General features: G+C 40.9%; 1 protein-coding gene across 6 annotated transcripts in view; it reads right to left on the reverse strand.

Moving 5' to 3' along the window:
• TBX15 (T-box transcription factor 15) overlaps window positions 1-26399 on the reverse strand; it is a 118294-nt gene that overhangs the window by 58527 nt on the left and 33368 nt on the right. For 2 of the 6 annotated variants that reach the window (XM_063599366.1, XM_063599353.1), the window contains exon 2: window positions 1373-1432. The exons of the other annotated variants lie outside the window; for them this stretch is intronic. In XM_063599366.1, the coding sequence (XP_063455436.1) occupies window positions 1373-1432 (60 nt within the window). The remainder of the gene's footprint in view (window positions 1-1372; window positions 1433-26399) is intronic. 6 annotated transcript variants of the gene reach the window in all.

A 26399-nucleotide genomic window follows, 5' to 3' on the forward strand; every position in this document is an offset into this window, starting at 1 on the left:
ACATGGCTGACAACAATGTAACAACCTCTCCAGTAATCAAAATTCATCCATTCAATCAATCATTCATTTGTTCAGCAAATAATATTCATTTTCTAGGCTGGGCCTGGCAATATACGAGGTGTTATTAGGGGCACAAAATTGAATAAGAGATGATCCATGTCCTCAGGAGCTTATACAATCATTTAGGGAGAGAGGATAGGTCCATAAATAAGTCTAATAAAAGTAGAATAGTCAAAATCCACCAGAGCACACAGCATGCTGGGGCTTAGGATCCAAAAGACTGAGTTCTTGAGCTCATCTCTCCTCTTTCCAACCATCTAACCTTAAGCAAGTCACTTAACTTCTTAAGCCTTTGTTTTATCATTTGTAAAATGAGGATATCATTTGTATCTACTTTGTGAAACTTTTATGAACTATTAACAAGGTGCCTGTGTATGTGTATTTGCATTAATACTTTATCAACAAAAAGGATCCAGACATACGAATGCTAATTTTCAGATACTATTATCTAAGAGAAATGGTAACAAAATCCTGTGGGAGTTTAGAGGTAAGAGAAATCTCTCCAAGTCCAGGGATTTTTTCTGGGCCTAATGAAGATATGTCTGTGAGATGCAAAGGCAGAAATGGGGAAGAAAGAGAGGGGTCTTCTAGGAAAAGGGAATTTTCTGGCAGAGGCGTGGCAATAAAATCTACCAAATGTATTTAGAGGGCAGCAATCTATGTCATCCTGACCACATCTGTGTTATTCCTCTTGTATCCTCAGCACCTGAAACAGTGCCTGGCACCTATTACGCACTCAATAAAATGTTTTTGTTGAATGAATTAATGAATGAAATGCTGTAGGTTTAGCAAAGTAAGAGAAGAGATATAGCCAGAGAAGATCTGGGAGGGTAGGCTGGAGCCAGATGAAGAATCTTGAATGCTATTCTTCTCATCTTCTTCCAGGAGACAAATATATCCCTAGTAATGAGGTGTCTTAATTGCATGACATGTTCCCAATGAAATCCCTATTAAGTCCTAGGGTCACCTCCTGACATCATAACCTGAACTATTGGAATCCTACCAGCTTTTCCTCGCATGACTGTGAGCTGTGTCAAACTGAGTGGCGAGGTCTGACCCGAAATCTTTCAGGGGTTTCAACTGAGTTCAAAGAGTTCAGTCACTTCTGTGAGAAGCAGTCAGTCAAACACCTAGAAAATACTCAGATACTAACTCTCCTCCACATTAACCTAAGAAGAGAAGGTGCTTACAGTCATGGGGACAAAATGGGGAAAGGATCAAGTTCTACAAATGCTAGAGCTAGTAATGCTAAGGGAGAGGTAGTGAGACAGATATCCTCCTCCTTCAGGAACAGAATGACTGCTGTACTCACCAGGTCCCCTACACATCCGGTGTCTCTGTTGTCTGCAGTGAAGTGGGGTTTCCAGAGTCGCTGAGAAGTAAGGCAAAAGATTACAAACCTCCTTTAGAATTCCACAGACCCAGATTATGACTGGGAAAGCTGCTTAACCTTTTTGAGCCAATTTCTTCATCTAAAATGGAGATAGTGGATACCATGTGTCTCAGTGAAGCCCCTGGCGCACAATAGGAATATACTTAATATAAATTGTTTCCATCATTTGGAACAGAAAATGACCATATGCGTTAAGTCTTTTCTCAGTCACTTCCCTGTCCCTATGAGAGAGACAGAAAGAAGACTTTCAAATGAATAAATGCAAACCTCACTAAAGAAAATGTAAAATATAGAATGGGAAAAGATCACATCATGAAGAAAATATTTCAGGGCCTAGGGCAAAACTATCAAAACTGAATGGTGTTAGGAGAAATGGTGGAAAGGCAGAAAGAGGGAAAAGCAGAAGAAACAACGAAAACGCCATGTAAGGAAGCCTGCTTTTGAGTGGGTCTGCTTGAGTGATGCTCTCTTGGTCCATAATGGCTGGCACAATATCTGAGAAGGAAAGTGATAAGGTCTAAAAGAAGAGAGAAAAGGGTAGATCACTAAGAAAAGAGGTATATTGGGTCTTCAGTAAGGAAAATGGGCCAGGGAGCAAACTCTCACCTTGAACAGAGAAGCAGAGATAGCAACTGAGGCTGAAAAAGCTGCCCAATGGCATTGTTCCATGAGAGGTGGAAAGGACAGGGCAGAGCTTGGAAGCTGCAGGAAGCCCTGACTCCAGATGGACAGCCTTGTCAGAAACACTCACCTGGCTCAGGATAAGGAAAACACACTGAGGAGGCAGAAAAAAATCTAGTACCTAGGTGAGGCTCCCAGGGAGCATGAGCAGGAGGCCTGAAAGGTAGGTATTTTAACCCTATTTTGAGACTTATACAAGGGAACATGCCCAGTGCCACCCACCCAGAAATATTAGAGAGAACAAATGGACCCCATTCTCTCCCACTTCAAAACTTCACCTCATCCACCATCCCACACCACCTTCAGAAACCCTAAAATCAAATGCTTTGATGGCAGAAACAAGTTCACTTTTGGGGCACAAGGCAATCATTGAGAGTGAAATCATTGAGTGTCTTTATATTTACAACTCAACAAACCCAGATTAAGATGCTTGCAAAACTTAGAATCCCACCCTCACATCCCGAGTTCCCAGACCCTCCAGGAAAAGTCTTCCTCCCAAGTCTCTCCTGTCTTTCTTTTTCCTCTAAAGCTCTTCCCAAATGGGAATGAGTCATCAGAGGATGCTAACCCCAGGGTGGATTTTTTATGATGGCCAAGAAAAGGAGGGTGGGGTGAGGTAAGGAATTGCCTTACACTGTCTTCTGTGTAGAAGGCTGATTTGGGAATCGCAAAGTGAACATGTTATTCTTAACTCCATTCCCGACTCCTTGAGTCATCCTCACCATGTCACTTAATTCCACTCATTCCATGGTCAACATCTTGGCTTCAACAAGGCTCTGTTTTTCCCCAGGCCTACCTACCTTGAAGGGTCAGAATGACCCTTGAAGAGACAGTGTCCTTCAAGTGTGTCAGCAATTCAGAAACTGACAGCTTCCAAAATAGCTGGTGTGTTGTTGAGTGTCTGTTGCCTTCTGAAAGAGTGGCAGTGTCGCCGAGACAGCAGGATTTCCTTGCCAAAGTTGCTCCTACCCTCCTCCCCACAAGACTCTGCCCTGCCTCTCCCTGTCCCTGCCTAGGAAGACTTTGAGCCCAGGGGCCATGGCATTTAAGCACTGTCAGAGTTCCCACTTCAATTCCCACAGTGGTGCCAGTTCAGCATCTGTCATGATGACCCAGCCTGAACTGTATTTAGAAGCTTGGACATGGCACCATGTTCCAGCCCATCTCACAGTGACAGGAGATTTCCTGAGCACCTGGGCTTGCGATTCGAGCACTCCTCCTCCCAGGGAATGGGGGTCAAAATGACTTTCCTCTGATGACCTGTTTCCTTCTTAGGATGGTGTCCTTCTGTTGGAGGCCTCTTCTCAGAGTCAATCTCCATCAATGCTATTACACAATGCTGTTTAAAAATCCATACTTTTTAGAAAGCTTGCAATACGTAGCAGGGGAAAGAGAGGAGAATAGGAAAGTCAATCAGAAAATGGGTTTAGTACTCTGTTCATGGACTATTCTTACAAAGATAAATTTCCATGAAAACATAGCCTGGGAGTGTTCAGAACCTACCAGACATTGCCAGTGAATTGAGAGAGGCTGTCTATTTCACAACTAAGTGGGACAGTGTATAAGAATTCATTTCATCTTCTTGGCAGCGTTTATTCCAGTCTTTAAAGCAGCATACTACAGTCCCCCCAAAATTGTAAGTTAACTCTGGTTAGTGGTTAAAAATTAAGTCCATTTATTTACATATTCACATTAATCTCCACCTAGACAGGCAGACTGATAATTGTATAACACTAATCAGGTGGGCTGTAAGTTTTGAGGGTTACTGCACACAGAGCAGGTCTAGGTCCTCAATCTGATAGGTCACAGGAGAAAGAAAGGCTTTTTCTCAATTGACCCCAAACTCTCTACCCCACTGTCCCTAACCAGAGTTCCATGGAGACACCCTGTCATTTAAAAGGCATCAACGTTTGGCCTCTCCCATTCCTGGGCAAGAACCCAACACTCAGAGAATGTGGTTTTAGGATCATGGCATCTAATCCATTCAAGGATTATTTTCCCCCCCTACTGTTCAGATGGGTGTGTTAATCATCACCTCTCTTTGTTCTGTAATAAATTCAACCCTGGCTAATTCCAAGCCTCTCTGCATCACTGGAGTTTAAAGATGGCATTTTGACAGGTCAGATATTCAGAGTCAATGGACCACCAACCAGTCAAAAATCCTTAAGTACTTTTAGGAACATGTGGAAGTAATTTTTTCCAAGAATTTACAAGTCTGGAGGATGGGATCTTATTGATGGTGTATGAGCTGTTGTATATATTAAAGTATTTATATACATATTCTACATATAATCAACATTGATTTATGAGTGAAGGCAGATTTCCCTTTTTATACCAAGTACTACACAAGTATTATCAAATGCAAATTACAATAAAGTATACAATATATAGCATCTTTAAAAAAATAAGACTACAGTAAAACTATAAGTGAATGTGCAATGAGTAAAAGTTTAAAATACAAATGCTATAGGCTAGGAAATTTCACAGATATCAGAATATTTTATATGACACTTGCTATACTTGTACATTTTAACTACAGTCATAGTTTGAGATGAATATTTTTATAAAGAAAAAAATTTATTATATAAAATATTGACTTCTAATTATTTAAATGAAGAGGTTATTAACCTAAAGTCAATGGACAAGCTTTGGAGGTTTACAAGTCACCTAAAATGATAAGTTAAATTTGCAAAAGCTTGTGTGCTTTTCTGGGGCAAGGATGCATGGGATTTATGAGATTCTCAAAGGACTCTATGACTTTAAAAGGCCTTAAGGACTACACTGGTTTGATAGGTTTTCTTCAAGTGTAATAAACATCCATCTTTCCAAGCTCTATTCTGCTGTAACAAAATGCATTTTCCCTCAGCCAGATATTTACAATGAAAAAGATTCAAAAGAATATGACACAGAATACTAATGGTGCATCTTAATAAAAATATATTTTATCTTTATTATGAAGAGGAAGGGATTGTGTTTCTCTATGTAGTAGTGAGTATTAAAATGGCCACCTGAGACCATCTTGCTTTCTCTGTATGATTCCCTATTTTCCATTGATCTTTATTTTAACCACACATACACATATATATAAGTTGGATAAATTATAATCCATATTCACCTACTTACTTGGGGAAAGTAGATGAATTATAAATTATTTTTGAGTGAATGAAAACGTGGCTTTTCCTTTGGCCTTGCTGCTTTTACTCTGGTTATCTTTTCCCCTATCTCCCAGGAAAACATTAGTGGCACAGGAACCCCAAGCTTACCAGGTTCTTTCTCCTTATGTGTGCCAAAAGTCTGCACAGCAAGTCTGCTGTTGCGGGACTTGCAGTCCAATCCCCTCACTGGGGATGTGCTCTTAGGCAGTGGTCCCTGTATCTCAGAAGAAATCCCTCCACCTCATGTCCTCTAAGGCAATGTCTGCATCTGGCACTGGGGTTGAGAGGCAGCTCCACAGGGAAAGCTGGACACAGTGAGTAAGTGAGGCTGCCCCAGGTAGGCCTGCCAAGGCTTTCCTAAAGGCCATGGCAATGGAGCCTGCCCATGAGAAGAACATTTTGGTGAGCTCAGTTTGTTTGCTACCAAGAACCTCCTGGTCCTCCCAGCTAAACATCTATTTTTACCACACTGTGACACTGAAGACTCTGCTGTCATTAAAGTGAATAATAAATACAATCAACTGCATTATTTGTCATTTTATGGTGAAAGGAACTCTGGATTCAGAATCAGAAGGTAGGAGTGTTAGTCCTGGTTTGGAATCAGAAAGCAAGAGTGTGAGTCCTGATTCTGACTCTACCTAGAGATATGATCTTGAGGAGCCATTTAACCCTGTGGTGCCTCAGTTGACACATCTGTGAGAAGTGAAGAAGGAATCCTACTGCTTACCCAACTCAATGAGGCACCAGCAAAATAAAATAATGCAGAGGAAAGCACTTTGTAAATTATAAAGTGCCATATAAAAATGTAACTTATCAGCATTACATTTAATCATTCACCCTGCAGAGATTTCTCAATGTGCTCTAAATACCATGCTTAATCCATACTTGCAGTGCCCATTAGAGATGAGGAAACTGAGACTCGGTGAAGCAAAGTGGTGAAGTGAGAAGACCTGCTTGCTGAGAGCCTGGGTTCTCTCCTCAAACTGGTCCATGCCTCCCCCAGCAGCAGTACTTCATTTACTCTTGCTGAGCAACTATTGCCTCATTTTTAAAATGGAGACATTAACTGCTTGCTCCTATGAGACAAAGATCTAGACAAAATGACCTACCCAGCATCTTGTTCCATGATCTGTGATTCTGCAAAATGCGAGCAAGGTCATGAGTTATCTTGTGGTGGTAGGGAACTAGCAGCCAAGTGTGCTGACCAATGGACCCCATTTGTTCTTTTGGTTTCTGAAGCATAGCATATGACCATCTCCCCAGTGGTGACTCAGTGAAGAGTCACGGTACAGTCAGGGTCTCTATTATGCTAAGTGCCTTTTCCTATATTCTGATTCTCTGTTAAGAGACATACGTAGCAACTTTTCACTGATCAAGCAAAATAACCCATTTTATAATGGGGGCAGACAGATAACATCTTTAAAAGGTCAGTTTACAGTCCACACCGAGAGATTGGCTCTATCACATATCCTCTTACACAGAAGCCACTAGGCTGCAGGATAATTAGTATGGCCAAATTGCCCTAATTATTTTCAGCAAAAGAAGGCTTTGCTCAATCCAATGGCAAAATGTTCCAGGGACTGGTCCTGTGGGATTCTGAGACCAGCAGCAGAGCTGGCCTTCTGCTCCCTCCTAAAACAAAAGCTAGTCCCAAAGAAACCTCAGGTTTTACATAAAGTTGCTCAACTTCTCTAGGGTCCAACCTGCCTGGCTCTTTTCCCCTCTGGGCCTCAGTGCAATTCTTCTCTCAAAGCATACCTCACTTTGCCTTTACCCCACAGAGTCACTGTTGTGGCAGGACTCAATGTTTGCAACTGTTTTTCAACTTCACAAAGAAACACCTAGTGAAAGATCTTGCTATTGATTCTCATTTCTCAAAATGATCTTGTGAAACATGCTGCTTGTTGCCTCAGAGAAAGTGACTTTTCTTCCCTCCAGAAAGACCCTACCATGGTTTGAGTTGTGATTACACATCTGAATTCAGTTTGCACAAGATAAATATTACTAAATTAGAGATAAATATTCTGCTAACTTGGTCCTTAGAAGAAAAAACGCAACATCTTTCTTATCATGCTCCTAAACTACCTGTGAAAGACCTCCTTCTTGCCATTATTTACAATTTAATTATGAGTCAGTGTGGACCAGGATAAAATATATCCTCTTAGGAAGGGAGAGCAAATGAGTTTCAACATGCATGTCAGCTCTAGCCATTTGAATGTGGCATTTGAGAGCTTGAAATTCAGAAGCATGAGGCCCAATGCAAGCTCAAAGGGAAGAGTACCAGATTGATTAGTGATGTCTTTCATGGACACAGGAGTAGGGAATAGCAGCATATGCATTACATATTTATTATCATATTATTTCTAAGGCTTCTACTGGAATGCTGCTGTGCATGAATTGTCACAATATCCCTCTTACCTGCTTTCAGGAAATAAAAGCTATTGTGTCATTGTTCATATTTTATGTTATTCTTTCCAAGTGGCCCAGATTTTCCAGAGGCATCTGAGAGGCCACTAATCTCTCCCCTCTAGAAATAAGGTCATCATGTTAGCAAACTTCCTCTGCTCTGACACAGTTGTGGTTTTAATGGAGAACTAATGTCTTCATCAGTATCTGTGCTATTTCACACTTCATTTCCTCCCCAACTCTTGGATGAAAACCATCCAGTCCTGGTGATTTACTTTGTGGGAGTTTCTTTCAAGTTTGTTTCCTTCTCCAAGGATGTCACACAAGCATTTTCAGGGCTCCAGCTGGGGAGCACCCAGCCTTGAAACATCAGCGTGTGATCAAGTCACTCAAGAAACCCAATGTCCTTGGCAGGGACCTGGCCGTGAGGCCTCTTAGCTGAGGCCCTTGAGTCTGAGGATAAGAGAAGCAGCTGCTACTTTTCCTGCCTTTCCATCAGCACTGGTTCAATGGCTTAAGATGGTCCAGATTGCTAGGACCCCGAGAACTGGGAGAAAATGGGAGAAAAATACAAACACTTTGAACCCATGACCCACTATTCAGGTTGTCTCTGGATCTCTCAGTGAGTTTCACAAAAATCTCAAAACAACCTTAAAGAAAGAATAGTTTTAAATTTCTTTTATGTGATCCATAGTTGTAGCCATCACCCAATCCAGATTCTCCAAGACAGTACTTATTTCCCTTCTGGGGTCCCCGAGATACATTTGCATTTAAAATAATCTCCTACTATCTGGCTTGAAAAACCAGCTCCTAGCATGGGCACACAATAAATATCTTGCTTTTAACTCGATAAAATTCTGGCTACATGACACAGCTCAGAGAAGCAAATAGGGAGGGTGAAGGAAGAAATTGTAAAAGACTGCCCTTCAGTGGCAGAAGGAACCCCCTCTTCATGGTAATAGTCATATACTCTTAGGGTTTAGGCATATGTGGCTTCTGGAGGAGAGACTTCTCTGCTGCTTGGAGGCCTCTGGCTTCATTGGGACAGGCTCTTGTCTGACTTGTGCTTCACTGAGAAGAGACAAAGACAGGATTGAGGATGCAGAACCCAAGATGAAGCCAGCTCATGCTGAGCCAAGACTCACTGACATAAAAAGGAGCTCTTTCTTCATGCATCCTTGGGGCAGAGGCCACTTGATGTGGTCTCATCTTTGGCCTTAAACATAGTTTAAATGAGGACAAGAGCCATGTTGGACCATTAAAGTATCTCCCAATAGCAGCTGAAAATATACAAGCACCTTCCCTGAGAGCAAACTCCAAGTACAGGGCCAGGCTGCGGCCTTCCCAGAAAAGCCTGTTGAAGTGGTAGTGGACTGAGCTGCCTGACCTCTCATGTGGTTTTGTTGTTGCTGTTCTGTTTCTTAAATGAACATCTGATATTCATACCTTGTCAAGTATGGGCCTTTATTATTCTCTAATAAGAAGGCTTAACTCAGAATATCAGCTATGTTTCAAAGACCATCACAAAAAAGGAAGAAAAAAACCAGCTTCAGTTCTCAAGCTTGCCAGTATAAAAGCAAAATATGCATCATAGTTCTCATCGAAGGATCAGCTGGGTCAGTCCAAACATCAGCATGTCATCTTGGTTCCTTACCAAATGAGGCAATGGTGCTAAAAGAAAAAAGTCCAACATGCCACTGTGCACTCTGAAAAGACACTGGCATCTACTGCCCCCAAAAGAGCAATGCAGAAGAACAATTTTCATACTGCAACAAATTTAAAGTTTTAAGAAAAGATAGAATCATTACACAATTCAGATGCCATGTAGCTATCTATAAAAAGAATAGGATATTACAGAAAACAAACTACAAACTATGACTACATCTTCAATGTCATAAAATACCTGGCTTGAAATAAATTTCCTTGACAGGAGAAAAAAGATTCCTTTTATCCAGAGACCAGAAATGTTCAAACTCCATGTCAAAAGGATAACAAAATCATGAGAAAGGAGTTTACCTCCCAATGTAGAAGACATTTCCCCTAATTGGCTCAGCATTCTAAATTCTTGGGATACACAGGTAGCAGCTAACATGCAATTCCCAGAATAAGAAGCAACGACAACTCTCTCCTAAGAAATAGAGATAACCTATGCCACCCCTACTTCTCCCAGCTGGAGAAAGCCCAGTGGAGGGGTTTTGAGTAACAATAATAGTCATTGGCTCTGAGCCCAGGGCAGGAGAGGCAGGAGATCTGTGGAGACCCAGAACCCTGGTCCTTCCTCTCTTGTTGGCAAGGTCTCCAAATGGTTCCTTAGAAATTCTTGGCAATTTTTAAAGGTCACCTGCTGCAACCACAGGTGCCTTTTTCTACTTTGCCTCATGCCCTCGGTTGCAACATCTCATTGTTCCTGATTCCAAGTGGCAAAACCTAAAGGTCACCATTAACCTGGGCCAAAATTGTTTCCTGCTCCTATATCTGCCAATTCGCACCACACACTCAAAAGGTCACCAACTTGATGTTAGTGTCCCAGCCCTATCTGGGCCTCACTGCTTCTCCACAGCTATAGCCCCAACAAGGTTATGTCTCTTCCCTGTGCCATCCCTGGGCAAGGGTGGGAGGCCCCTGCTCCTGCCAGTGTTCAAAATCTGAATGTGACTCTCTATCCATGCCTTCAACTTGCAGGAATGTAGGGCTGCAGTTGAAGTTGATATAAGTACACTTGACCCTAGAACACCAAGGATTTGAACTGTGCAGGTCCACTTATATGTAGATCTTCTTTTGCCTTTGTCACCCCTGAGACAGCAAAACCAACCCCTCCTCTTCCTCCTCCTCTTCAGCTACTCAATGTGAAAACAATAAGGATGAAGGCCTGTGATAATCCACGGCCACTTAATGAACAGTAAATATATTTTCTCTTCCATGAGGTTTTCTTAACATTTTCTTCTCTCTAGCTTACCTTATTGTAAGAATATAGTATATAATACATGTACAAAATATGTATTAACCAGCTATTTATGTTACTGGTAAGGCTTCCAGTCAACAATACTCTATAGCAGTTAAGTTTTGGGAAAATCGGAAGTTATATCGAGATTTTTGGCTACATAGGGAGTCAGCACCACAACCCTCACATTTTTCAAGGGTCAATAATATAGAAAGAAAAATTTAGAAAAAAAATAATTTTCTGTCCTTAAAACCAACCATGTCTTTAGATTCAAACCAAGACTCTAAATTCTCAATTATTTTAAGTGTGGGTTCTCATCTCACTCAGTGCCCTCACTGAGTGTCAACAGTCTTATGCCCTCTTTTTTTATAAGACATTTTACAATCCTGGGCCAACCATCAGTTCCCGATGTCTAATCCCTCCTTCTCCTGGGCAGTCTGCCCTAACATAGCCCTAAATACCTACAGAGGCCCAGACTAGGCACCTGCATAAAGTATGGCTAAACTTCCCAAGGGGGCTAGCCATAGTAGTTTTGACCAAAAAATAATAGTAACTCTTTGACTCAGAAAGCTAATAAGGACTTTTTCCTTGGCCAAGAAACTACACTAGGAGCCACAAGAGACAGAAATCAAGTATTTATTTTACTTGAAATTCTACTATCTCAGAAAATGAAGTACAGGAAACCACCAGGAAAAACTGTCGTCAGCCAAGTGCCTTTAGCACTTGAAGGAATGGTGCATCTCATATTTAGATCCACCCACAGCTCAGGCTTCTTAAAGCAGAATAGAAATAGGAAAAGATGGCTGGAGGAAAGAGAGGCACTTCATGTTTTTTAAATGTATAAACCCAATACTGACATTTTTCCATGTTGCCAAGGAATAGTTTCTGAAAAAAAAAAAAAAATACACCTGTGGCCAACTAACAGTATTCTCTTTAAGATTCGCTTTTGTGACTAAATTAATTAAGGCCACTGGTATTTTTTCACACTAGTGATTTCTTAGGTTGTCCTCTGAACCTAACCCTCATAAATGAGTCACTGGAATTTAATTCATTCTAAATGCTACTTTTTATTTTAACCCTTATAACACCTGACTTAGCCAACCAAACGTAAAATACAAGACATAGAATAAATACAAAATAGAATGTACAAATAAGAAGAGATTAAATAGAATCTTGGCGAATTCCAACTGCTCCACATCCCCAAGAGAAACATGGGGTCTCCACTGTTTCACTCATTCCCAACCTCCCACTCTGGGCCTTGGGATCCTCAGAGCCTCACTCCAATTAGAAAGAAAGGTAAGAATGACACTCAAAATTCCAATTATAAAACACATTTTAAAGTGAAATTTCATTATTCCACAGCTTACAAAATAATATTTCAGATGGGAATGGAAGTGAGATGAGAAGGGCCATGTGCCTATAATATGTTTGATGTTACACATATGGGAATTATCTGAAACCCATGTCTTCCTAACCCAGTACCAACACTTTATACACAGGATTGTTCCAAGTTTTTTCTTTTTTTAAGTTCATTGGTTTTCACTCTCAAGAAAGTGAACAATTCTCTTCACTATGTGAAATTTTTTGATGAATGTTCTTTTGCCCCCTACAAAGGTAGACATTATTTCAGCAGATCTGAATTAGTTTTAATGAACAGTCTGAAATGAACAGTCACGGAGTTGTCTTTATTTGAGGAGGCAGTGAACTTAACGAGAATATTGTGAGCTACCTATAGTGTCCTTTGCCTACCCTTCTAAGTTCTTATAACCAGGCCAGACCAAATAAAGCCAAGGTTCTATCCCTCAAGATTTGTCACATGACAGCCAGGTGGTCATGGGAGAAACACTAATCTTCACATGGACACTTGGAAGAGCACCATTCTAAATGGCTACTTTCCAGGGGCTGTCAAAGCTTTCTTCTTCCCCAACACATAATCAAATCAAACTGTAATAGGAAGACTAAATATCACAAATCAACAGTCAGATGGACCTCTGGAGACCAAGGAAAGCTAAGGAGTTTCCCTGCTTGGCTGGGCAAAGCAAGGATCAAAGGAGGCTTGGAGTGGGTGGCATATCACAGCCCTGGACCAGAGGTCAGGTATTTGGCCTTTTCCTGGCTTCCAATGATATTGAATACAACAGATAAATTAAGATCAAGGCACAAGGCAGTTCTAAAAGCACCAGCCTATCCCCAGGAGATCTCAGGAAAAGAGTCATCATCTATCTTGAGCCAGATCTTATCTTTACTTGGAGGAATGCTTGTCAACTTGAGAGTGGATTACATACAGCAATGTCTAATCAAAAGCCCTACAACAGGATCACAGAAGGAGGCAAACTCATCAAGAGCATTCACTTGGCCAAGGAAGAGATCCTGATTCAGGCACAGGACAAAGTCAATAAAGTTCACTATGCTCCAACTCCTGATTAACCATATGTGTGTGGAGAGATGATTACCCAAAATAGCAAGGGAGCTCAACTGCTTTCGGGAAAATCTGACCCTTTAAATTAAGGCAAGAATGGCCTGCCAGCCAATCTCAAAGACAGGAAATATTTCTGGGATTAATAACTCAACCCGATATTCATTTCAGGTTGGGGGATTTCCCTAATCCAAATGTTGGTATCCACAACTGATGCACACAGGCATCTCAGCTGGAAGCACTGCATGATTTTATAGGCCCTTGTTGAGCATACCCCTCAAGTTCCTTCAGAGCCTATCCCCACCATAAAGAGGGAAGAGTCCCAAGCACCTCCTTGGCTAGGAGAATTACAATATGTCAAGCTTCAGGCTTCATCAGGCCCAAGAGTGAGACCCACAAAGGGAGTGTGAAGAATGTAAGCCACCTTTCCAGAATCCCTCTTCATGGGTGGCATAGGAGTCACCTACATGGCATCACTTTAGGCTTGCCAAGAAGGCCTCCCCTGCCCTAAGTTTGCCTATACCTCACCATGGAAGATCAGTTAGCCCACAGGTTTATTTTTATCTAAAAGGGGCTTTTAAATATGTAGAAGCTCCCTTCTTTTAAAATGCCATCTGCCCTTTAAATATGAACAATGTGATTAAAAAAAACATGGATGTTTAGGAAAAGTGAAGTCTGGAACTGCTATAGTGATTTTGCTCATACAAGGGAAACTCCAGAACCACCCAAGGTTATAAGATTAAGCTAACACAGAAAATCTTTATACTTATACACAAGTCAGCATCTCACTATATCTCCCATCTCACATATCCCAAAGCATTTGGTGTTGTTTCAGAAAACCAATCAATCAATGAATAATGGGGGATGCTAATAAGAGTAATTCAGGGCCCTGCTCCCAAGGCTTTTACAATCTAGTGTGTAGACAGTGTGGAAATACAAAACTATTCAGCCAGAAGAAAACCTTGGTCTGCTTTTCTGCGAGTCAAGACATTTTCCGCTAGAGTCTAGAAAAAGAACTCTCAGAGTCATTGTACAAAGAGTAAGAACTCCCTGCTCTAGGGCCATTAGAAAGTGAAAAAAGGCAGGGAATCACATAAGGTCATCCTCTTCTGTTTCAATTCCCTGACCCTATTCTAGAGTTTATGGAATGCTTGTGTATGGAAATTTAGTAAGACCCAAGGATTAGTTACAACAGCCCACTCTTCCCTATGTGTGCCTCATGGAGATTTATAGTTCAGGTATAAAAGATCGTCTACCAAATAGTTATCCTTCCAGGCAAGGTAAATGAGCACAGAGTTTATCCTAGGTCTTCAAAGACCTCTCATCCTAACGGTTATGAGCTGTGGGTCATGCCTGGCTTCTCCATCCATAACCTCCTTGAAGATCTCTAATTAATAGGATTAGTGCCCCTTATAAAAGAGGCCCCAGAAAGTGACCTTGCCCCTTCTACCACATGGGGACACAGCTAGAAGGTGCTATCTATGAATCAGGAAGCAGGCCCTCACCAGACACCAAACCCCAAATCTTCCACCACCTTGATCTTGGACTTCCCAGCCTCCAGAACTGTTAGAAATAAATTTCTGTTTATAAGCTACTCAGTTCATGGTGTTTTTTTCTAGCAGTCTGAACAGACTAAGACAATAATCTTGAATTAGATCTTAGATTAGGAAAAAAAAAATACTTGTACTGGATATTAGGACAAATGGTAAAATGTAAATACCAACTGGGTTAAATAACAGATTGTATCAATGCATGCGTCTCCAATTTACTAACAAATAGTTCAGAAAAAAGTTAGGTATTTATATATAAATGTTTATACAAAAACACACACAGAGATGGCAAATGGAGCAAAATATAAACAATTTGTGAAACTGTGTAAAGGGTATACATGAAGGAGTTCCTTCTAATAGTTGCTGTTAATTTTCTGTAAACTTAAAATTACATCAGAATTAAAAGTTCAAGAACGTTTAATCATTTTGGAAAATCATCCCAACAATTTTGAAAAAATAACCACATCATCAGAGAGCTGAAAGATATTCATAGTCTTTTAAAAATAGATTAAATCCGGCCGGGCGCAGTGGCTCATGCCTGTAATCCCAGCACTTTGGGAGGCCGAAGTGGGCAGATCACGAGGTCAGGAGATCGAGACCATCCTGGCTAACACAGTGAAACCCCGTTTCTACTAAAAAAAAAAAAAAAAATTAGCCGGAAATTAGCCAGGCATGGTGGTGGGCGCCTGTAGTCCCAGCTACTCAGGAGGCTGATGCAGGAGAATGGCATGAACCCGGGAGGCGGAGTTTGCAGTGAGCCGACATCGCACCACTGCACTCCAGCCTGGGCAACAGAGCGAGACTCCATCTCAAAAAAAAAAAAAATAGATTAAATCCACTAACACTTCAAGATTACAGAAGTCACAACAAAAGAACATTCAGCCTAACAAAGCTGAAGATTCCGAATGGGTTCTCTAGTTCCTGCTTACCTCCATTCCTATGAGAAATTTAGAAAATTATACTTGTCTACTGAATGTTATATTTAACTAATTATTGTAATGTTGGGTAAAATTCAAACTATTGTTGAACAATGAAAAAAATTGAGCATTGAAAACACAACCATGCACTTGACAATAATCAAGGAAGAAAAAGGAAATGAAGAATTTGGTCAGAGTCGGACCAATCCAGTGAGGGTCAGACCTTGCCCCTTTGACTTAGAGTAATGCCTTGGCCCACTGCTCTACCCCAGATCCAGGAGCTGGGTTTCTCTAGGGCAGGACCAGGACTGGAGTGAGGTGGGCAATGCACTGGCCTGGAGTGAAAAATTTGAGGGGCACCAAAAATTTCAGCAATCAAGATAAATAATATTTCAATGCAATATTTTATTTTTTTAATTATACTTTAAGTTTTAGGGTACATGTGCACAACGTGCAGGTTAGTTACATATGTATACATGTGCCATGTTGGTGTGCTGCACCCATTAACTCGTCATTTAACATTAGGTATATCTCCTAAAGCTATCTCTCCCTCCTCCCCCAACCCCACAACAGGCCGCGGTGTGTGATGTTCCCCTTCCTGTGTCTATGTGTTCTCATTGTTCCATTGCCACCTATGAGTGAAAACATGCAGTGTTTGGTTTTTTCTCCTCGCGATAGTTTGCTGAGAATGATGGTTTCCAGCTTCATCCATGTCCCTACAAAGGACATGAACTCATCCTTTTTTATGGCTTCATAGTATTCCATGGTGTATATGTGCCACATTTTCTTAATCCAGTCTATCATTGTTGGACATTTGGCTTGGTTCCAAGTCTTTGCTATTGTGAATAGTGCCGCAATAAACATAAATCATGCTGCTATAAAGACACATGCACACGTATGTTTATTGTGGCACTATTCTCAATGCAATATTTTTAAAAATTAAAATTAATGCAAAAATTTGCCATGAATGAAGTTATCAAAATATTTAATAAAATAAAGATAGTGCTATAGACTGAATGTTTGTGTCCCCACAAAATTCTTATGTCAAAACCCTAACCTCCAATGTGGCAGTTTTTGGAGATGAGACTTTGAAGAGGTAATTAGGATTAGATGAATTCATAAGGGTAGGGGTTGGTCCAGTGGGATTAGTGCCCCTATAAGAAGAGGCAGCAGAGAGTTTGTTCTCTCTCTCTACCATGTGGATGGCCATCTGCAAATCAGGAAGAGAGCTCTCACCAGAGCCCAGCCCTGCTGTACCTTGACCTGGGACTTTTAGCCTTCAGAGCAGTGAGAAATAAATTTCTGTTGTTTAAGCCTCCCAGTCTATGGTATTTTGTTATAGCAACCTGAGCAGACTAAAACAGACAGGATCAGTATTCGTGATTTTTTTCTTTTGCTTCAGGTTCCAATATCACTCCAATATTTTGATGTTTAGTTCAACACAGATTTTTTTACATTAATTCTGAATTTTTTAAATACTGCACTAAATATTATTTATCTTGATCAGTGATATAATTTTTGCCTCCACATGGTCCTGGTCCTACCCTAACAAACACAGTCTATGACTCCATTCCCACCACAATATCCTTCCATATTCCCACCAGCCCCACCTCCCACCTCCCAGAGAAGTAGCTAAACCTCATGGTTCCTGGGACTGCATTTCACCAATGTCTTATCTTATTAGGCATGTTGAGATGCTCACCAATTCCTACCAACTCTACCCGGCCACTACCTCCTCTGCTTTCTGATGGCCTGGTTCAAAAGAAGAAAAATATTAAACAGCTGTTTCACCCTAGAAGGAGCAAAAACAGAGGCTGGAATAGTAAATGAGAAGGAAGATTGGTAAAAGATGGGTAGAAGACCGTGCTTAGTGTTCCAGTATTATAAATACTAATTAATAGGGAGGCTCTCTAATTTGGGAAGAAAAGGCCTTAGTGGTCATCAGAAGGTATAATATCAGAGAGAGAGAGAGTATGTGTGTGTGAAGTTAAACATATACTCTGGTAACATTCCTTGAGGGAGAGGGTAGAAATTAAGAACAAAGGAAAAAGGGGAATGTGGAATAGAGTGGGAAATGTCAACAATTAAGGCCTCTTCTACACCAGGAACTGTGCTAGATACCTCCCACATTACCTCAGTGAATCCTCCCAACTATGAATGCTGGGCTGTGGAGGATACACCCTGATCCATGCCAGAAAGCCTTCAGGCAAATAAGAATATGTATTTATAGACATCTGCAAGAGAGACCATCAGCTCTCCTTTGGAAGGCAGACAGCTGTGTTCTGCCAGGTGTTCAAGGCTTCTGCAGCTGAACATGAAATGTACAAGGTGTTTCAGGCCTGAGAGATGATGGTCCTTGATATTTCCAGTACCTAACCTCTGTCAGCACTGTAGAGGCTCCAGATTCTGTAGCTGGAAAAAAACACATCAGCCCTGCCAAGCTGAACTGAGCCTTCCCTGGAGTTACTGCCACTGCAGCACCTGTTTCACTGCTATTGTGTTTTCCCTAAAACCACCTGAACACTCTGAGCACTAGCAAAATATAGAGCTTTGTTCTCCAGAACAGTGTCAGTCCTACTCCAGCCCCCTAATTCATCATTGTTAAATAGTGAATGAACTCAGTTCAGTGAGCGAGGGGAGCTACATATAGACCAAATGAGAAAGAGATGAAATCTGACTTCGAAATCAGAATAGGCACAAATGTCTGCAATAAATTCAGTACATCCAAAGATGCTCTGATTACAACCAGAGTTAGGAGCCAATTTCTCCTCCTTGTACAGACACCTGGAATATAGTACCTTGGGGTGGAGTAGAGAGGCATGTTTCACCTGCGGCTTCCCAGAGAAAAGCCCTAGACTGAAACCATCTTCTCTGAATCTCTCCTGCACTCCAAGAAAAGGCCCAGCAGCAACTTAGAAATTGTCAAGACAGCTGCAGGGCTAGCTGAAGAATCACTGGAGCAAAGCAAAACTTGAAGAGAAAGAGAAAAAAAAAAAAAGAAGAGAAAAAGGGAAGGCAGAGCAAGGGAGAAGAATGTCTGGCAGGAGCCTGTGGTTTGAGTGAGGCGGGATGGGGGACCCCCTGGCTATTTCTGCCTCTGTTTTTGGCGGCCTCTCCATCTTGCTGTGTTTATGGGCCTGACGTGACTTTCCACCTAAGTACACCCGCTAGGCTTGCACTGGAAAACTTCCCACCTTCCGCCCAGTTCAGGTTTCATCTGATTCACACCAGGAAGCTCTAGTTTCGAGAGCCCCATGCATTTTTGCAGCTGAATGGAAACAACTGGATGCAAATCAGACCTAGAGAACACCTGCAGCTCTTCACTGCCCTTGCACCTCCATCTAACCTTTGAAGCGAATGGCTTGGGTGGCCAGACTCAGTGACTGAGCTTCTCCAAGCTTTGAGATCCACAGCTGCAAGCTTCCCAGGACCCAGAAGAGGAGGCCAGTCCTAAAAAGTACCAAAGTTTATACAACACAATTGAGCGACCAGGAGGCCAAACTGGACAATGAGAGGAATGGCTGCAGGGAAGGCCTGCCAGGGTAGAAAGCACAAGGTTTAATTTATAGGAGATGACACAGCCTCCCAGGCAGGCTACTGAGTGAGCCGGCAGAGTCTCCCTCAGGATCAGGGCTTCGTGTTCCAAAGTCCAGCTGGTGTGAGGAAATAGGGACAAGCGGCCACTCTGACTCAATCATCCCCAGTGTTTGCTACTTGTTGCTTTGAAGGGAGGAGGGAGGGCAGAGTCGAGGTCTGGTCAACACAGCAGTGGCTCAAAGTGCAATTTAATCATCCTGGACTTGGCCCAACCCATCCTCTTGGTGTGAGGGAGGAGCAATTTGTTATTGCTGCTGTCATCGACACTGGGCGGCCATGGACAGAGATCTGCAGGCAGCAGCAGTAGCAGGAAAGGCTGGGGAGCAAAAGAAGTGAGTGGCAGTTGTGCTGGGCTATAGGAACTGCAGGAGAGTGGTGGCCCCCAAGGACTGGGAATTCATGCAAGGTCCTCTTCATCCAGGCCCTGCTATAGGAATCCTGATGGGAATCAAGAGACTAAAAATGATTTCCTGGTTCCCCCTTCCTAACTCAGGCTCTGTGCCCCATACTCTGTTCATATTCTGTCGAGACACCCATCGCCCTGTGTTTCACTTGTCTGATTACATATCTGTCTTCTTAAGAGCAGAGAATGGTGTTTATTCATCTTTATACCTCCCAGCACCTAATACCATATTTGTTGAATAAGTGAATCAACTATTGCTATGATGAGAGTGTGATTCATTCTGTCCACTGAAATTGAGCATGTACTCTTCTACAGTCTCGATGTTTGCAAAGTACTGCTAGGAATCAGGCAGCCATCTTCCTTGGGGAGAAGGAGCATTACTCAAAGTGCATGAGGGGAAGGGAGATGTCAGAAGAATGCCCCAATGACTATGTAAAATTCAGGTTCCTAGAGCCTTCCTCTGACTCTCTGAAGCAGAAGCTTGATGATGGAGGCCAAAAAAGGACAAGAAGTTTCATCTCACTAGATCCCCATATTTAAGTGTGAATCCTGAGGCCTAGGGAAGAAAAGTGATTTGCTCAAAATTTCCTATCTAGTACTAGCAGAGCTGGGAGTATCATGTGTCTAACCCCATTCTTTCCCACTACAAGCTGAGTCACTTCCATGAGCATCTCCTTGGTACCTGCTACCTGGGGGACTCTCTGGTGAGCTCTGAGGGGAATGCAAAGATGATTAAGGCACTATCCCTGTCTTCAAGGTATGTACAGTCCAAGTGCTGAGATAAGACCCTCTCCTATAATCAAGACAGGCTATGGTACCCATTGGTACCCATGCCGAAGCAAATGACAATGGCTTTGGTCTTCCTACAACCCAATATATGGATGTTTACCGAAGAACTTTTTAAGTTACAGTCAACTTCTACTTTTCCAGAAGAACTACAAGAAGCCAGGATTAACATTTATATCAGGAGGATATGCCAATTTTTCAAAAGTTCTAGTACATTAAGCCCAAATCCTAGCCAACAAAATTTCTTTTTTCTATGAGGACAGTGTTACACAAAAGGCACATTCATTTTTTGTAGAACTCTAAGGAAAACTGTGTAAGGGTCCATTACTACAGATCAGCACTGATAAAATTTTGGCTATGTGAGCTTACAATTTGTTCCAATATCAGATAAATAAAAAATTGACTATCGCTTTTTTAGGTAAACCCTAAAGACAGCCTTCAACTTCTGGTTGCCTACATAACCTCAAATCGTGCCTACATTTCCTCAATGCGTAATGACAATTCAGCTGATGATAAGGGTAACTATCATCACTTCTCCCAAAAGTAAAGCAGGCTACTTACTCTTGTCTCTGTGGCCAAAAGCAACCAACGACACCCCCTTCTGTATTTAAATGACAATGATGCTCGTTCCAAAGCCTCAAAATATCCTAGATGGACAAGTGGAAAACTGATAAGGCTTCATGAACTTCAGTGAACCACCTCACTACCTCTAATCAATTATGAAATACTAGTGTATCATATCAAAGTGCTCTCAAAAATGGCCAAACCAAGTGCTAAACTGAAGTTTTCATGTCCCCATAAAGTGTAACCTCTAGGATTTAAGGGACTCTCTCTACCCCTTTACAGTTTCCTCGCTGTATCGGTTTATTTAGCTACACAATAAAGCCTTCAGTGGGAATCTAGAAAATTGGTGACAATGATGATCTTTGGAAAAATATCAATGAACACTGACCATTTAGGTAACTGAATTAATTTAGAAATGGTTATTACATAATTAAATTACAAGTTGGTAGGCGAGATCTCAAAAGCAGAAATAGTTTATGACAACCCCTCAGTTCCATTAAAACTAAAACTTTCTAGAAAAGGGAAGAATGAAACTTTTAAGGAAGATGGCATATTTGGAAAATGGAGATAAAAAACAAGTCACTTTTGAAAGTTTTTCATTCAGGTTTATCATTACATTGTCTAGTCTCTGAAAGTCTTTCTAACCTTTATGCTGTAAAGCCTAACATTCTTGTTGAAAAAGAAAAGTAGAGAATATACATCTAAGTAAATAAAATAATCCATGACGGACCTCACATCCTTAGAGCAAAACCCAGCCATAATATTAACTCACAGAAATGAAGAAAATGTGTGTTTTTATGAGGTTAAAAAATATAGCAAAAAGTTGATTTAGGACACTGTTTTATCTGAACTATTACTAACCAGGTATTTGAACGGCTCTTTCATTGAATCAATCCTCTCCTTTATAATGTCTTCCTAAACACTTTGTTTCAGACCTGCATTACTGCTTACCTGGACCACCACAGGCACCTTCCCTAGTGATAGTACAAAATATTTCTAGTTTCATTCTTACTTGTTTCCCTCTCCTGAGCATCAGAATACATAGCTAAGGCCCTCTGTTCTTAGACAGGGCTATGATTAGTTTTGAACTGTCACATATTTAACTTACAGGCTAAGGCCCCAGTGTAACTTTCTTCCCTAGCCATGGCAATATTGGAAGCCATGTGTTGAGATGGTGGAACTATAAAATGAAAGCAGACTGGGTCCCTGAGTCACCACTCAGAAGAGAGCCATGCTGGAAGATGTCCAGATTTCTCACAGTATTACAGACTATTACATCAATGAGTCTCAATTAATGAACTCTTCTTCTCAGTATTTGTACCGTTGTACAGTCTCCTCCCACACTGACCCTGAGTTTAGTAACATGACTTGCTTTAGCCAAGTGGACTTTTGTAAGCATGATGCAAGGGTTGATACATGTTTGCACACTGGAGCCTGTCCTCTTAGAACACATACTTTTGGAGCCCAGCTGACATGCAGTGAGGAAGCCCAAGCTAGCAACATAGAGAAGCCATATGGAGAAGAACGGTGGAGACCATCTGACAGCCAAAATGGAGACTACAGACATACATCCCATATTAGGTCATCTCAGCCAGCCATTTAAGCCACCCCAGCTGAGGCCCCATGTATCATGCTGTGCCCTGAATACCTGACCCACAGAATCAGGAGCAAATGAAATGGTGCCACTAAGGGTTTTAAGGCACTAAGCGCAGAAACTGATAACTGAAACAGTGAGCAAGAAATAAACTTGTATATATTAAGCCACTAAGACTTCAGGGTTTGTTTGTCTTGCCATGGGGCTGAACCTATCCTGACTAAACTCATATCTCCCCATTTCTTATCTTTCCCCATTCCATGCTTTAGCATCCTATTTACTACTGTGACATGAATCTTCCTAAGGCATAGCCCTGGTTATGTAATAGTTACTGACATTAATAGATCACTAATTGTTGATGACTTTAATTCTTATGACAAAATCTTTATAGATAAGTAAATGGAAGTCAAGAGAAATTAAGCAACTTACCCATGTTTTTGGAGCTAATAAGGATTAGAGTCACAATTCAAACCCAGCCTAAGCTCATAACCACTATCCTCCTTGAAAACTTCCAGGGGCTCCAAACATCTACTCAATTATCCTTTCTGCCTAGATTGTAAAGTTTTTAGGGCAGGGTCTATTCCTTACTCATCTACATATTGTAAGTGTTCAATAAATAGTTGTCAAATTTCATTGAATGGGCTATTTGTCTCAGGCCTTTTGTAAAAACAACCTGAAGGCTGTGCATGGTGAAAGAAGGCATATGCACTGGGTCAAATCAGCCACATGGCTTATAGCTGCTTGCAGCCACTCTTTGGAGAAAGGTGGGAATAGCCAGCTGGAGTCATGGTTTGGGTCCCCCTCCAGGCTTTTCCAGTGGTTCCAATTCTTTCCTACTACAGGAAGAGATAAACACCCTTCATATATTTCCTCTTACCCCCAACTGCAAGGAAAACAGTAACACTAATTAGTTGTAACAGGGTGTTCATTTCACACAGGTCTCAGCAGGTTGCCCTGCCGTTCTTTGAAATGGTTTGGAAACAGCCTTTATTTTAAACATCTGAAGATAATTGAACCAAAGTTGCACCCAGAAACCCTGACTGACATGCCTTTTATTCTCTCCCTCACTAACAAGAAATGTTTGCTGCCATTTCTTATTTACTCAACACCTTGAAAGCCTCCGGCACTGAAGACTTGCACCCCAGGATCCTAAAAGAATGAGTTAAAGTAATGATTGGTAATAAATGGAGGAACAGGGAAGCCTGAGATATTAAACAAAACCCTATGCCTGTTTAAAGAGAAGAAGGAATTACTCTACAAATCTATAAACTTAAGCTCTGTATCTGGAAAAAATGGAGAAGTTGGAGGGAGAACAGAAGAGAATTTATGATGAAATCAATTTGCAAGCATTGTACCCTTCAAATACAAGGGTATTAGGTAGCAAAGACAAAAATATTTTCTAATATATTGTTGGCAAATGGATAGGAAAATGGGCTGTCATACACTGTGGGTGGAAGTGTAAATTGAACAACCTTTCGGGAGGGTAATCTGGAATAACCATCAAAATTTTAAATGCCATGACTTCAACTGTACAACTCTACTCTACTTCTAGAATTTATTCTATAAGTGCTATCACAAGAATGCCCCAAAATAATCATGGAGTCTTATTTAAAGAAGGAAATGACTGGAAACAACCTGAAGGCTCATCAAAATAGGTTCAATAAACATTATGAAAGATCCACACGATGGAATTCTATGAGACTTTTAAAAGAGGGGGAAGTGGAGAACTTGCAAGAATGACTATTTGACAGTCTCCAACACAACAGCTCAAAACTAAAATTATAAAGTCTAAAGTACTATATATATTATGCCACAATCTCTCTTTTCATTTTAAAGGTTTGTATATATACATATGTGTGTATGTGTATATAAGGACTCATATAATATATCATACATGTATGTGGAATGATGCAAAAGGAAACTGGTAAGAGTGGTTATCCTGGGATAAGCTCGGAAACTAGGGATGGGAGATTGCTCTTTATGCTTCCCACTGTTCATTTTGGGCTGTTTGGATTTTTTAAAAGTATACAAATTATCTGAGTTTTTTAAAATTTATAAGTAAAAAAGAAGAATAAGTAAAAAATATCACAGCCTATTAGAGAACAGAAACTGGGGCCAACACAATCTTCTCAGGCACAGAGGTGCACCTGGCACTTTAAGATGAAAAGAAGAATAGAACCAATCTTGTGACTTTGAGGTTTTGATTCAGTCTTTCAGGGAAAACCGGAGGCCCATGAACAGAAGAAGATACCTAATGGGCTGTCACCCAGCAGCGATTTCACAAATCGTGCAGAGCAGGTTCTCCTGGGCCTGCTGGGCAGCAGCTGAAGAAACACAAAGGTAGACATTCTGGGCTTAGAAACACTGGCTCCTCAAAAAAAAGTGAAGGAAACCCTCTATATCACTACTGTGTGCCTCTAGGCCTGGCCCTCAACCCAATTCCTAGGAGAACTAGAAGAAAATTCATTGCACATTCAGAGGCCCTTAGAATGCAAAATGGTATTCGGCCTGCCTCCAGCACATCCTCTAAACTTCCATCCACACTGCCCAGGGTAAGGAAATGAGGTACGGAAAGGAGGAGAGTATACTGAGGAAAGGAAGGTATACTGAGGCTGGGCATTTTAGCAGGAAAGCAACAGGTCTATCCCAACAGCTCTGCTCATACCTGGCTGTGATCTTGCTTAAGCTGTCTTCATTTGCTTTCCCGCTTCTAAGATAAGACTAGTGGTTTCATCTTCTATGTTTTTGAGAGAATAAAATAAAATTGTCAACATGATTTTCTGTCCTGGGACAGACAGTACTTTGAGAAAATAAACTAATATACAAATATAAAATATTAGCAGTATTATGCAAGTGATCTTTTTGGAGAAAAGCCAGTGATTTGACTAAATTTTCCAGCCAGCTGGTTCAGTCAAAACAGTTAATCTGATAGCTCAGCACAGACAAAAGCCAAAACTATGATTATTCATTAATTGCCACACATGTTAATTAATAGAGCACTTATTGCAAGCCAGGAATGGTGTGAAGACTAGACATACAGAGATAAAGACAGACTCCTGACCTATAGGAAATACCAGATCTAGTGAAGAAGACAGACGTAAACAAATAATTGTACTCCAATACCATCACTGTGGTATTCTGTTAGAGGTATAAGCAAAGTACCACAAGAGAAAAAGAAAAGGGTTGACCTCGAGACACCTACATTATTGACCTTCACGTGCAGATTCACCAAATCTTTATTTTTTATTTATTGCTTTGTATTGTTTTCACTTAGTCAAGCATCTAAGTGAATAATTTCAAAAATGAAGGACTAAAATTGTCAAGATTTCACAGTGGTAGAAATGCTATATAAAAATCATAAAAATGACCTATAAGTAGCAGCATAATTAGGCAATATTTCGAACAAAATGATTTAAAATGATGTGTTTGCCACCACTGAGCTAAGATTTTATGTTCTCTGTATGCCTGACAAAGATAGCTATATTCCGTAGAAACAGCACCTCATCTGCCAACTCAACAAATCAAATCCATCAGTTAAGTGAAGGAAAGGGACAAGTAGAAGATAAAATAGTCAAAGCAGTTATTTAAAGCCATGTAGACACAAGAAGAGGTTACCCAAATGTTTCACTTTTAAACTTGTGTTTTATTTGATTTGGTGTTTCATTCAGGTCTAAATATCATCCTAAGAGTTGCAAATGTTGAGCATAGCTCCCAGAGTTAACCTGCATAAAATTAAATTTAATTCTAATTTAATTCATTTCCAGAATGGTATTCTGTTGTCAGTGTTAAAACCCTGAAGGAGTTTCATTTTCCATGACCTCTATAAAATAACAAGTTGTATTTGCCACAGCCAGAAAAACATCCCAGGCCTCATTTGCTTAGGGAGCCTGTAATCAGACATTACTTACTCCTCTCACGTTATTTCAATAGCCATAA

Source organism: Pan paniscus, chromosome 1 (genome assembly GCF_029289425.2).
Source record: "Pan paniscus chromosome 1, NHGRI_mPanPan1-v2.0_pri, whole genome shotgun sequence".
Taxonomy (NCBI): domain Eukaryota; kingdom Metazoa; phylum Chordata; class Mammalia; order Primates; family Hominidae; genus Pan; species Pan paniscus.